The 14,152-nt window shown below is 44.2% G+C and overlaps 1 protein-coding gene across 1 annotated transcript in view; it reads right to left on the reverse strand.

Moving 5' to 3' along the window:
• LOC311103656 (TOM1-like protein 2) overlaps window positions 1-14,152 on the reverse strand; it is a 57,212-nt gene that overhangs the window by 22,556 nt on the left and 20,504 nt on the right. Inside the window, exons 2-9 of the mRNA XM_084145267.1 lie at window positions 13,150-13,234; window positions 8,743-8,821; window positions 6,958-7,107; window positions 6,361-6,495; window positions 5,419-5,622; window positions 4,623-4,739; window positions 1,634-1,767; window positions 1,225-1,267 (exon numbers count right to left, since the gene is read on the reverse strand). Coding sequence (XP_084001393.1) covers window positions 1,225-1,267; window positions 1,634-1,767; window positions 4,623-4,739; window positions 5,419-5,622; window positions 6,361-6,495; window positions 6,958-7,107; window positions 8,743-8,821; window positions 13,150-13,234 — 947 coding nt within the window. The remainder of the gene's footprint in view (window positions 1-1,224; window positions 1,268-1,633; window positions 1,768-4,622; window positions 4,740-5,418; window positions 5,623-6,360; window positions 6,496-6,957; window positions 7,108-8,742; window positions 8,822-13,149; window positions 13,235-14,152) is intronic.

Genomic DNA, 14,152 nt, shown 5'->3' on the forward strand with positions numbered 1-14,152 from the left:
CTCGAGTGTTGCTTTAGCAGTATGCTTAGCGTCATTGTCCTGCTGGAAGGTGAACCTCCGTCCCAGTTTGAAATCTCTGGAAGACTGAAACAGGTTTCCCTCAAGAATTTCCCTGTATTTAGCTCCATCCATCATTCCTTCAATTCTGACCAGTTTTCGCAGTCCCTGCCGATGAACAACATCCCCACAGCATGATGCTGCCACCACCATGATTCACTGTGGGGATGGTGTTCTCGGGGTGATGAGAGGTGTTGGGTCTGCGCCAGACATAGCGTTTTCCTTGATGGCCAAAAAGCTCAATTTTAGTCTCATCTGACCAGAGTACCTTCTTCCATATGTTTGGGGAGTCTCCCACATGCCTTTTGGCAAACACCAAACGTGTTTGCTTATTTTTTTCTTTAAGCAATGGCTTTTTTCTGGCCACTCTTCCATAAAAGCTCTGTGGAGTGTACGGCTTAAAGTGGTCCTATGGACAGATACTCCAATCTCCGCTGTGGAAATGTGCAGCTCCTGTAGGGTTATCTTTGGTGTCTTTGTTGCCTCTCTGATTAATACCCTCCTTGCCTGGTCTGTGAGTTTTGGTGGGCGGCCCTCTCTTGGAAGGTTTGTTGTGGTGCCATATTCGTTCCATTTTTTAATATTGGATTTAAATGGTGCTCCGTGGGATGTTCAAAGTTTCAGATATTGTTTTATAACCCAACCCTGATCTGTACTTCTCCACAACTTTGTCCCTGACCTGTTTGGAGAGCTCCTTGGTCTTCATGGTGCCGCTTGCTTGGTGGTGCCCCTTGCTTAATGGTGTTGCAGACTCTGGGGCCTTTCAGAACAGGTGTATATATACTGAGATCATGTGGCAGATCATGTGACACTTAGATTGCACACAGGTGGACTTTATTTAACTAATTATGTGACTTCTGAAGGTAATTGGTTGCACCAGATCTTATTTAGGGGCTTCATAGCAAAGGGGGTGAATACATATGCACGCACCACTTTTCCGTAATTTATTTTTTAGGATTTTTTGAAACAAGTAATTTTTTTTATTTCACTTCACCAATTTGGACTATTTTGTGTATGTCCATTACATGTAATCCAAATAAAAATCAATTTGAATTACAGGTTGTAATGCAACAAAATAGCACAAACGCCAAGGCGGATGAATACTTTTGCAAGGCCCTGTATATCCACTCCTGTTGAGTTGTTCATAGATGCAGTAAGATAACTCACCCCGTTATTCTGAGCCGCTCTACCCGACCGGTACCTCTCATACCTGCAACACACAACAAGACAAGTCCTCTGAGTTCAACGTAACGAACACGTAGGCATCGGCATGAATCATACATTTACATTTCTTTCATCTCTAAAAAACAAACATGAAAGGAACGCTTTGACTTTTTGAGGCCATCAAATGTTTAATAGAAGTGTGTGCTCCAGATAGGTCCCCAAGGCCTAAGATGTTTAACTTTGTTCTTGTAGGTAGGGCCTGCTGGAACTATGTGCTCTACATGCCAACATTATGTCACAGAGTAGATATCCTCGTTCACCAGTGGGCTTTGTGTAGCTGTAAGCGTAAGAAGTCAGGTAAGCTAAATTGTGTGTGTTTGTGTGTATTGTCATGCCCATGTGTGTGTGTTACCTCTCGTATCGTAGGAAGATGTTGTTGAGGTCGTCGTTGACGTGCAGCAGCTCCTCTGTCACCTCCTCGTTGGAGACCCGGGAGATCAGCTCCACCACCCGCTGCTGCATGGCCCTGCACGTCCTGTTCAGCTCCTACACACACACACACACACACACACACACACACACACACACAGGGTGAGGACAGGGCATCACTGATGGAAAGGTGAGAGTCTGTCTGTCACTCAGAAGGTCGATGACTAGAATTCCCTAAAACAGGTCTCTAGCTAGCCAATAGCCATAAATGTCCATAATTAGACTCAGTTGTGTTACTGAGTAAGAGAAATCACAACACTTACATTACATTTTTTGAATCACAGTTTAACTGTATTACCTAAAGTCACCTCACAAAACAGTGGAAAGGTCACCTGATTCAAATACCTATCTATCACACCCTCAGTCTGAAATACAAAGGGTATCCAGTGTCGTATTCATTGGGGCACAACGTAGCAAAAATGTGTGTTTCAGGTAGTCCCTCCCTGTTTCAATATGTTTTCTTCCATTGGTGCCTAATGAATACGACCCACCTTTGCTTAATTGAGAACCACATTGATTCTAGTCTATTGGTTCAGTGCTTGGAGCAATACTGAAACGCTACAGCTCAGCCAGCTCTGCTTTATCAAGCCTAGTGGTTATGTGGTATGTGTCACAAGACCCGGATTCTGTAGGGGATTTAATTAAAACACTGAAGCTTACATTCTCTTTGAGGTTCTGAGAGCGTGCTTAGTGGTCAGTTCTTGGAATTTGACCACAGGCAGTGGTCTGTCACGCTGCGGAGTGAAGTTTCCCCTATAGGGGCTCGATTCAATCCGTATCGCCGAAAGTTCAGAGCTACAGCGCGATTGAAATTTCAAGGCAATCTTCCCGCGTTCACGGAGACTGCATTCACGGTAAACGCTGCATGTCGGCTCAATCGGAAACTACCTTTAAAATTTCAAGCATGCTTGGGCTCCCAAGTGGCGCAGTGGTCTAAGGCACTGCATCTCAGTGCTTGAGGCGTCACTACAGACCCCCTGGTTCGATTCCAGGCTGTATCACAACCGGCCGTGATTGGGAGTCCCATAGGGCGGCGCACAATTGGCCCAGCGTCGTCCGGGTTTGGCCGGTGTAGGCCGTCATTGTAAATAAGAATTTGTTCTTAACTGACTTGCCTAGTTAAATAAAGGTAAAATACAAAAAACTTCGGTGTTGCAGTTTGAATCGAGCCCTAGGTACAGATCTAGGATCAGCTTCACCTCAACCAATTAAATGCTAAACTGACCCAAGATCAGCATCTAGGGGCAACTTCACCCTACACCAACTGTCACTTAAGAAAGTACAGTACAGTAATATTTAGCATTCACTCCTCCTCACCCCTAGAGTGGTGGTACTATGGTGATACTACTCCCTCTAGAGTGGTGGTACTACTCCCTCTAGAGTGGTGGTACTATGGTGATACTACTCCCTCTAGAGTGGTGGTAGTATGGTGGTAGTACTCCCTCTAGAGTGGTGGTCCTATGGTGATACTTCTCCCCCTATAGTGGTGGTACTACTCCCTCTAGAGTGGTGGTCCTATGGTGATACTACTCCCTCTAGAGTGGTGGTACTATGGTGATACTACTCCCTCTAGAGTGGTGGTACTATTCCCTCTAGAGTGGTGGTACTATGGTGATACTACTCCCTCTAGAGTGGTGGTACTACTCCCTCTAGAGTGGTGGTCCTATGGTGATACTACTCCCTCTAGAGTGGTGGTCCTATGGTGATACTACTCCCTCTAGAGTGGTGGTCCTATGGTGATACTACTCCCCCTATAGTGGTGGTACTATGGTGGTACTACTCCCTCTAGAGTGGTGGTACTATGGTGATACTTCTCCCTCTAGAGTGGTGGTACTATTCCCTCTAGAGTGGTGGTACTATGGTGGTACTACTCCCTCTAGAGTGGTGGTACTACTCCCTCTAGAGTGGTGGTACTATGGTGGTACTACTCCCTCTAGAGTGGTGGTAGTATGGTGGTACTACTCCCTCTAGAGTGGTGGTACTACTCCCTCTAGAGTGGTGGTACTATGGTGGTACTACTCCCCCTATAGTGGTGGTACTATGGTGGTACTACTCCCTCTAGAGTGGTGGTACTATGGTGGTACTATGGTGATACTACTCCCCCTATAGTGGTGGTACTATGGTGGTACTACTCCCTCTAGAGTGGTGGTACTATGGTGGTACTATGGTGATACTACTCCCTCTAGAGTGGTGGTACTATGGTGGTACTATGGTGATACTACTCCCTCTAGAGTGGTGGTACTATGGTGATACTACTCCCTCTAGAGTGGTGGTACTATGGTGATACTACTCCCTCTAGAGTCCCCTGTAGCTCAGTTGGTAGAGTATGGTGCTTGCAACGCCAGGGTTGTGGGTTCGTTTCCCATGGGGGTCCAGTATGAAAATGTATGCACTCACTAACTGTAAGTCGCTCTGGATAAGAGTGTCTGCTAAATGACTAAAATGTAAATGTAAAATGTAGAGTGGTGGTACTATGATGGTACGACTCCCCCTAGTGGGATAAATGAGTTCCAACACATTTCAGTTGAGCAGCAGGGTGACTACAGCAGGGAAGGTTTATACTTGTATTTAGGGGTAAAATAAAAACTAAAAACAGATGGAGCGCTACTGGTGAATTCCTTTTATTAATTTTTTGCGTGCAGTACACAGCTGTCTCAAATTCTCCATGATGAAAAGCTTCCACAGTTTGGACCAATACAGTGATATATTTTTTGTAGTATAAGGGCGTCAGATAAATATAATTACTAGAATGGACATCCCCATTCAAGTCAATGTTGTGTTGTAATTCTATTTCTATGGGGGATGTAGTATCTGACCTGGAGTTTTAGAAATATAATTACTAGAACGGCATCCCCATTCAAGTCAATGTTCTGTAATTGTATTTCTATGCTGGGTGTAGTTTATATTCTGACCTGAAGGAGTTCCAGGTCCGAGGAGTCCTCCTGTCCAGGCACCATCTCCGTCAGCATCTCTGACATCACTTTGGTGTTTCCCCTCACAATGTCCAGTTCACTGCGCAGCCGGGCGATCTGAGGAGGACACACAGGGGTCAAGGGTCAGAGAGAGAAAGTCTTCCCTGATCTGATCAAAGCTAAGTGGAGGCACCCTTGCTTTCGCCTATCTCAGTATGTTACATCAGTGATAAACTCACTAACTGTATGTCGCTCTGGATAAGAGCGTCTGCTAAATGACTAAAATGTAAATGTAAATGATAACTCCAAGGAGGGGAGGAAGGAAGGCAGTATGTTGACAGTTTTCAAAGAGGGCCCAAGATTGTGCATAAAGGCCTACAGGATGCGTCTCAATTGTCAAAGTGGCTTCCTCCTCATCTTCTAATATCCTTTCCTTCATCCTCACTAATCTATTAGAACTTGATAGGTGAAAACAAGTGCCATATGGTTCTCACATATGTCATTCCAGTGCAGTGGGCAATTGAAGGAGAGTAAGGGAAGAAGAGGAGAGGAGAGGAGGGGAAGAGGAGGAGAGAAGAGGAAGCACCTTAACACTAGTGAGATGCACCCCCATATTATGCATATCAAGTTCTTCGACGCAACCCTCAGGACAGGCGATACTTGGTTTCTTATTGGGCAACGTCTAGGTAGCCACCCCCTCCCTCTGTTCCAGTCTGTTTTCTTCCGTTTTGGGCCTAATGAACATGACCCTGGTAGTAGTTTAACATTAGCCTTCAGAGGCCATCTTTATCCTCACCTGTTCAGGGTTGGCGGTGATGGGGCCCTGTACGTTGGGGATGTGTGGTATCTGTAGGACGGGGGTGAGAGCGGCGGGGGCTGGGGCTGGAGCCGGGGCGGCTGCAGGCTTGGGGAGGGTGGCTGTAGCTGTGGCTGTTGCTGCAGCGTGGGGCTGGACGGGTGCTTTGTACTTTAGTACAGCCGGGTCCACCTCTGGTAGACCCTGTAGAGAGAACACAACATGAAGTTAGTTAGTACAGTGCTGCTACTACGGCAGTATGGTCACTGCTTCAGATTATTTTATCTCTGTAGCGTGGGTGCGTGCATGCTTGTGTGTGTTTGTGGCACCCTCTGTAGCATGCGTTCATATATGCGTGTGCGTGTTGGGTCTCACCCTCTGTGGTGTGATGTGTGTGTGTGTGTTGGGTCTCACCCTCTGTGGTGTGATGTGTGTGTGTGTTGGGTCTCACCCTCTGTGGTGTGATGTGTATGTGTGTGTTGGGTCTCACCCTCTGTGGTGTGATGTGTGTGTGTGTGTTGGGTCTCACCCTCTGTGGTGTGATGTGTGTGTGCGTGTTGGGTCTCACCCTCTGTGGTGTGTGTGTGTGTGTGCGTGTTGGGTCTCACCCTCTGTGGTGTGTGTGTGTGTGTGCGTGTTGGGTCTCACCCTCTGTGGTGTGTGTGTGTGTGCGTGTTGGGTCTCACCCTCTGTGGTGTGATGTGTGTGTGTGCGTGTTGGGTCTCACCCTCTGTGGTGTGTGTGTGTGTGTGCGTGTTGGGTCTCACCCTCTGTGGTGTGTGTGTGTGTGTGTGCGTGTTGGGTCTCACCCTCTGTGGTGTGTGTGTGTGTGTGTGTGTGTGCATGTTGGGTCTCACCCTCTGTGGTGTGATGTGTGTGTGTGCGTGTTGGGTCTCACCCTCTGTGGTGTGTGTGTGTGTGTGTGTGCGTGTTGGGTCTCACCCTATGTGGTGTGTGGATGGGTGACAGAGCGTCCAGGTCAGCCATGGGGAACTCAATGCCTTTCCTCTTCAGCTCCTCATAAATATGGACCACCCCCGTCAGGTCAGGGCTACTCCTGAAGGCATCCGCCCAGGCCTGGCAACACACAGACAAACACAGAATAAGGCCGTGTCCGGAAACAACCCCTAGCCGCTACATCCTAGGCACTGGTGGACATCTGAGAGGAGTGGCTAGATGAAGGCCAAATGGTGAGGGGCCCAGGTGTTGTGTTGCTGACATCAGTCCTGTGTGTTTGTGTGTTCGGTCGCTGGTTACCTGCCTGGAGCTGCTCAGGTAGAAGGTGTCCTCTCTCCTCCTCTCACTGTATTTAGAGGGGTTTGTTTGAGGTGTCTGGACTAATTTTGGATGTAGGGTTTTCATAACTGCTGTAGCCTGGCCTCTTATAGCGCTGTCTAATGCGTGAGAGATGGGAGGTTGTAGCTCCACCTTGCTCTCTGATGGGCTTGGTGAAATGTTCACCATGTTACTTATACCTATCCACTCCTCTCAGATGGAAAAGTACCTAGGGGTTTCTTAGATAGATATTATGTGCTGTACCTGGATCAGAGCCAGGACTTTTTCCTGTACGATGGTGGGGGGGTTGGTTTTGGGGGAGATGATTTTGACGAGGACACCATCAATGAAATCCCGGTTAGCCACGAAGACGTGAAACCGGTGGCCGCAGTTCTTTACACACGTCTCCAACACCTAAAGAAAGAAAGAAAAGAAAGAAAGAAAGAAAGAAAGAAAAGAAAGAAAGAAAGAAAGAAAGAAAGAAAGAAAGAAAGAAAGAAAGAAAGAAAGAAAGAAAGAAAGAAAGAAAGAAAGAAAGAAAGAAAGAAAGAAAGAAAGAAAGAAAGAAAGAAAGAAAGAAAGAAAGAAAGAAAAAGAAAGAAAGAAAGAAAGAAAGAAAGAAAGAAAGAAAGAAAGAAAGAAAGAAAGAAAGAAAGAAAGAAAGAAAGAAAGAAAGAAAGAAAGAAAGAAAGAAAGAAAGAAAGAAAGAAAGAAAGAAAGAAAGAAAGAAAGAAAGAAAGAAAGAAAGAAAGAAAGAAAGAAAGAAAGAAAGAAAGAAAGAAAGAAAGAAAGAAAGAAAGAAAGAAAGAAAAGAAAAAAGAAAGAAAGAAAGAAAGAAAGAAAGAAAGAAAAGAAAGAAAGAAAGAAAGAAAGAAAGAAAGAAAGAAAGAAAGAAGAAAGAAAGAAAGAAAGAAAGAAAGAAAGAAAGAAAGAAAGAAAAGAAAGAAAGAAAGGAGGTATGTCTTCATATTCTATTTCTCTGGAATAACATCACTTTATAAAGGTTCCATGTGAACATGTCATATGGTCCAAAAAGAAGGTCCATATGTTACTGTAGTAAGACATGTTTCAACATTCTACTCATTGACTCTATTAATCTCAAGACAGAGCTGGGATAGAATGGAGTGCTGTCATACTTGCCTCCATTAGCTGACCACGACACAGAGAAACCAAGAAACACACAGACATAAAACTGCAGTACATGCAGAGAGAGAGAGGTAAAACATCAGGATGAGAGAAAGAGAAAGAATGATAGAGAGAATCTCCCTGTAAGAAGAGATGTGTGCTCAGATATTCACAAAGATCTGACTTCTTTCATCTGACACGGAATACAGGAGCTTTTAACTAGCACACAGATCAAAGGGCTGGATGGATGCAGCTAAATAAGCAAGAACCACATAAACAAAATAAAATAGGAAGAGAGAAAAAAACATAACAGTTGAGAAATCGCCTGAGGGAGAAGACACAGCAGACAATACTGGACAGATCAAGTATTACGAGTGCTACCCCATACATCCCAGCTAATTCATGAACGTGTGTGTGTCTGTATAGGTGGCTTTTTGAAGCTCAGGATTGAAGAACAAGTGTAACAGATAATAGCACTGTCCTAGTTAAGCATGCAGGCGTGTTTGCAAATGTGGTAAGTGTGCTCTAAATGTGAAAGGTCTATTTGTTTGTTTCGCTTCCCCTAGACTCGGTTGTTGTTGAGGGTAAGTTCAGGCAGTAAGCATTGTTTGGATCTAGGCCTAGATCTGGACGTATTCTCTCTCTGTCCCTGCTGGTGTGCTCATCCAGTGTTTTCCAAATGGTGGGTCTTGAGTGCTTTGTGACAACTGCCGCTGTAAGAAGGGCTTTATAATATACATTTGATTGATTGCTTGATTTGATTGGTCTGGGGTCAGGTTCTACCGGTGGGTCTCCAGATGCACTTGCACACATGATCAGTGATTTAACCTGCATGTTTTAGGCTTTTCAACACCACACACCCTCTTTATCATCTGAAAAGATTTAGGTGGGTCACGTTGGGAACCTCAGTAGAGCCTGTCTCACCGTCAATCCTAGCATCACCTCCCGGTAGTTCCTGTTCCCACTTAGTCTCTTCTTCAGTGCTCGGATGGCGTCTTTAGGCCTGCAGGAACACAACACAGAAACGTAGCTAAGCACAGAGATCCTGTTAAATAGCATCCTGTAAGTAATTATATGGTTAAGCAGCTAATCTTAATGTCAAGTAAAAGTATGCATGGCATTCTTGGATTAGCATAGGACTTTGGTCATGCTATCAACTCAACTCACACCGTTGTTTTTATTGACCTAAACCATCTTAGCTGTGGTGTTGTTGATTTTGTATGAAGTCGTGTGCAGGTGGGATGTCACAAGGCAACTAGCAGTAAATATCTTGCCTCCGTGGGGCAACAACCACACATTGTTTACTACCTAACAGTCTAAACACACACACACACACACACACACACACACACACACTTCAAAGGCCCAGTACAGTCAAAACTCAGTTTTTTATATCATATTGTACAACAGCTGATAAAACTAACACTGTAAAAGTTTGAAATAATGTGATCAGTGTTATGTCCTTATAGTTGCTGGTTAAAAACATAAATTTACACAGGACCTTCTAAATCAGTAGGTTTTGCATGGGTGGAGTTTTGGCTTGACTGGTGAAATCACTAAGCAGTATAAGTTAATAGACCAATAACAAAGAGTTCCAAACCAATAACAGCTGGTTTTCAGGTTACATATCCCCCCCATTAGGCCCTTTCTCAGACCAGCTCTCATACAGTCCTAGCAAAAGTCTTGCTTGAGAAATAGTTTTTTGCTAAAAAGCTATTTTTGGTTATTTCTTACCATTTTAATTAACAACTATTACTACAGTAATGTACAGGGCCTTGCAAAAGTATTCATCCCCCTTGGCGTGTGTCCTATTTTGTTGCATTACAACCTGTAATTGTATTTTATTTTTATTTGGATTTCATGTAATGGACATACACAAAATAGTCCAAATTGGTGAAGTGAAATGAAAAAAATAACTTCTTTCAAATAAAAAAAAATTATAACGGAAAAGTGGTGCGTGCATATGTATTCACCCCCTTTGCTATGAAGCCTCTAAATAAGATCTGGTGCAACCAATTACCTTCAGAAGTCACATAATTAGTTAAATAAAGTCCAGCTGTGTGCAATCTAAGTGTCACATGATCTCAGTATATATACACCTGTTCTGAAAGGCCCCAGAGTCTGCAACACCACTAAGCAAGGGGCACCACCAAGCAAGCGGCACCATGAAGACCAAGGAGCTCTCCAAACAGGTCAGGGACAAAGTTGTGGAGAAGTACAGATCAGGGTTGGATTATAAAAAAATATCTGAAACTTTGAACATCCCACGGAGCACCATTAAATCCATAATTAAAAAATTGAAAGAATATGACACCACAACAAACCTGCTAAGAGAGGGCCGCCCACCAAAACTCACAGACCAGGCAAGGAGGGCATTAATCAGAGAGGCAACAAAGACACCAAAGATAACCCTGAAAGAGCTGCCAAGCTCCACAGCGGAGATTGGAGTATCTGTCCATAGGACCACTTTAAGCCGTACACTCCACAGAGCTGGGCTTTATAGAAGAGTTGCCAGAAAAAAGCCATTGCTTAAAGAAAAAAATAAGCAAACATGTTTGGTGTTCACCAAAAGGCATGTGGGAGACTCCCCAAACATATGGAACAAGGTACTCTGGTCAGATGAGACTAAAATTGAGCTTTTTGGCCATCAAGGAAAACGCTATGTCTGGCGCAGACCCAACACCTCTCATCACCCCGAGAACACCATCCCCACAGTGAAGCATGGTGGTGGCAGCATCATGCTGTGGGGATGTTTTTCATCGGCAGGGACTGGGAAACTGGTCAGAATTGAAGGAATGATGGATGGCGCTAAATACAGGGAAATTCTTGAGGGAAACCTGTTTCAGTCTTCCAGAGATTTGAGACTGGGACGGAGGTTCACCTTCCAGCAGGACAATGACCCTAAGCATACTGCTAAAGCAACACTCGAGTGGTTTAAGGGGAAACATTTAAATGTCTTGGAATGGCCTAGTCAAAGCCCAGACTTCAATCCAATTGAGAATCTGTGGTATGACTTAAAGATTGCTGTACACCAGCGGAACCCATCCAACTTGAAGGAGCTGGAGCAGTTTTGCCTTGAAGAATGGGCAAAAATCCCAGTGGCTAGATGTGCCAAGCTTATAGAGACATACCCCAAGAGACTTGCAGCTGTAATTGCTGCAAAAGGTGGCTCTACAAAGTATTGCCTTTGGGGGTGTGAATAGTTATGCACGCTCAAGTTCTGTTTTATTTGTTTCACAATCAAAAATATTTTGCATCTTCAAAGTGTTAGGCATGTTAAATGATACAAACCCCCCAAAAATCCATTTTAATTCCAGGTTGTAAGGCAACAAAATAGAATAAATGTCAAGGGGGGTGAATACTTTCGCAAGCCACTGTACTTAATTTTTACCCAGAAATGATTTGACATTGAAATAAAATCAGCTGCATTGGCCTTTAAAAAAGCATCACATAGATCTGAGCCTGTATATCGGTCTTCCTGCCTGCCTGCCTGCCTTATAGAAATATCAAAGGTAATCTTAATAGAGAAAGCTCTCCCTCTTTCTCTCTGTGCTACAGTTGAGGTAATGAGCTTCCATGAACCTCTTAATGAACTCTGGAGCTCTGTGATGTTTCAGAGGAGAGATGAGAGTGTGTATATCACTGTCTGTGACAGCCACGGCTGAGTGTATGCAGTACATAAAACATTAACGGAGTGGTGCTCAGGCAGTAGTCTCACTGACAGTCAGGCTCTCACTGATATGCTCTCTCACTGACACTAGTGGCTCCTATGGGAGGGAGTTGAGGCCTTCAGACTTCAGACACGAACAGACTATAGAAAGAGAGGAACTTAGGGAATACTGGTGTGTGCTACCTCATGTCAAAAGTTCCACTTCCAGAAGTTTCAGGTAGGCAGTCTGTTTATCTGTCTGATAAGCGGCATTAGTGGAAAGAGAGTGAGCGGGGGGACTAATAATTGACCTCAAAAGTTAGTCTTGCTGCTAGCTGGCATTCCTTCCAAATGTACACTACCAGTCAAACGTTTGGACACACCTACTCATTCAAGAGCTTTTCTTTATTTGTAAAACATTTTACATTGTAGAATAATAGTGAAGACATCAAAACTATGAAATAACACACATTGACTCATTTAGTAACCACAAAGTGTTAAACAAATCAAAATATATTTTATATTTGAGATTCTTCAAATAGCCACCCTTTACCTTGATGACAGCTTTGCACACTCTTGGCATTCTCTCAACCTGATTTATATATATATTAAGACATGGGTCATTTTTTTCCCTGAATTGTACTGAAGTCTTGTGTTCTTCCAGGACTTCAGACAGCTAGCCAGCAGACAGTCAGACCTGACCTGTTAACCACTGTGACTGGAACACAAGACAGTCCAGTGTTCAGTCAAGCAGAATAGACTGACTGGGGCTGCGAGTGAGTGTGTGTGTGTGTGTGTGTGTGTGTGTACCAAAGCTTGAGTGCATGTGGGCATGAGGAATGTGAGAGACAGAAAGGGAGAGAAAAAAGAGAGAAAGGGGAAGCAGAAGAATGATTCGGGGAAGAGGAAAGAATTGTAGAGGGTTTGAATCCCTCCAGTTGTTCCTAATGGCCACAGCAACAGACTCAACCGATTTCAGGAGAGTCAACAACAACTTTCATCTCATTAAGCTAAAAGAGAAGTTAACGCTAATTAGTAAAAAATGACATTTTCTCGTTCCCTTCTGTCTGCACTGCAGCTTGACCCTGTGCTTGTCTCGACTGTATGTGTTATGTGTGCCGTGTAGGGAGTTTGAGAGCAGAGCAGAAGACAAATGTCTGTTGTTCGCTGTAACTAATGGACAATAAAGTTGTATTGTATTTGTGCACACTATTTGTTATTTTTGAGTGTAATAAGTGGTTTGTGTTTGTGCAAGTGACTTGTTCAGTCAGTCAGTAAGGCAAGCAGTGAGTCAGTCCGTCTTTCAGCCAGTAAGTCCGTCTTTCAGTCAGTAAGTCCGTCTTTCAGCCAGTAAGTCCGTCTTTCAGCCAGTAAGTCAGTTTTTCAGCCAGTTAGTCCGTCTTTCAGCCAGTAAGTCAGTTTTTCAGCCAGTTAGTCCGTCTTTCAGTCAGTTAGTCCGTCTTTCAGTCAGTTAGTCCGTCTTTCAGTCAGTTAGTCCGTCTTTCAGTCAGTTAGTCCGTCGTTCAGCCAGTTAGTCAATCAGTTAGTCCGTCTTTCAGCCAGTTAGTCAATCAGTTAGTCCATCTTTCAGCCAGTTAGTCAATCAGTTAGTCCGTCTTTCAGCCAGTTAGTCAATCAGTCAGGGGAAAGTGTTGGTGTATGTGATGTAGTCAGTAGCTCACCCTTCCTCCGTCTCGTTGATGATGTCACAGATCTCCATGTTGAGGGTCCAGTCCTCAGCCTGCAGGCCGCCATCCGTGGCCTTCTCTGGAAAAGACAACAGGAAGTCAACAATAGGAAGTCAACAACAGCAGGAAGTAAACAAGCCTGCTCATTGGACCAAGGAAGACCCTAAGTAGTAGGAAGTTGCCCCTAGAGCAGTGAGCAACACCTAACCCCATGGGAATAACCAGTACAGCCCGAAAAGGATGAACCACCCCTTTGGGCCTGGTTCCTATCTAGGTTTCTTCCTAGGTTTATTCCTTCTAGAGAGTCTTTCCTGGTGCTTTCACTTCTGCTTTTCTTGCTCTTTTGGGTCTAGGCTGGGCACCTTGTGACAATTGCTGATATAAAAATAGCTTAATAAAATAAATTAGGCCTAATTGATTGATTAACTAGATGGGAGATGTAAAACAGGTTTTATAACTGACCTAGAGTCAGTACTCTGCCAACCCACTGTCCACTAAGCCTTGGGTTATATTTCAGTCCGACTGCGCTGTGACCTGTCCCCTTACCTCAACAAGCCACACTAATTAGCCTAAACTCCATGGCTTATGTAACATTACTGTGGGCATGAGAAAAGTTGTGTAGCCAAGCACGTAAACATGTGATAACAGTAACACGTTTCCTGTAGCATGCCAATCTCTCGCTATTGATGTGTCTCGTTTGATAACTGTAGCATAGGCCTAGGCCTTTTCGGATGTTAAAAACACATTCCTCCTTCCTTCCTAGAAGTAGTCTGATGATCTAACCTGCTTAGATGGGTGTGAGCAAGGCTTCTACTGGTGTTGATTTCACCAATCACGTCATGTGTGATGCATTTTAATGTCATGGAAGGATGCATTTTAAGCCTATTCAAACAGGACCATGGGTGTTCTCTGCATTGTCTTAGAGAGAGGAAATGTAATAAAGGGAAACGTGACAGACAGGATTTGCGCTATTGGCTTTTCAACACAGTCAGTAACA

The sequence above is a fragment of the Coregonus lavaretus genome (assembly GCF_964263955.1).
Source record: "Coregonus lavaretus genome assembly, chromosome: 28".
Taxonomy (NCBI): Eukaryota; Metazoa; Chordata; class Actinopteri; order Salmoniformes; family Salmonidae; genus Coregonus; species Coregonus lavaretus.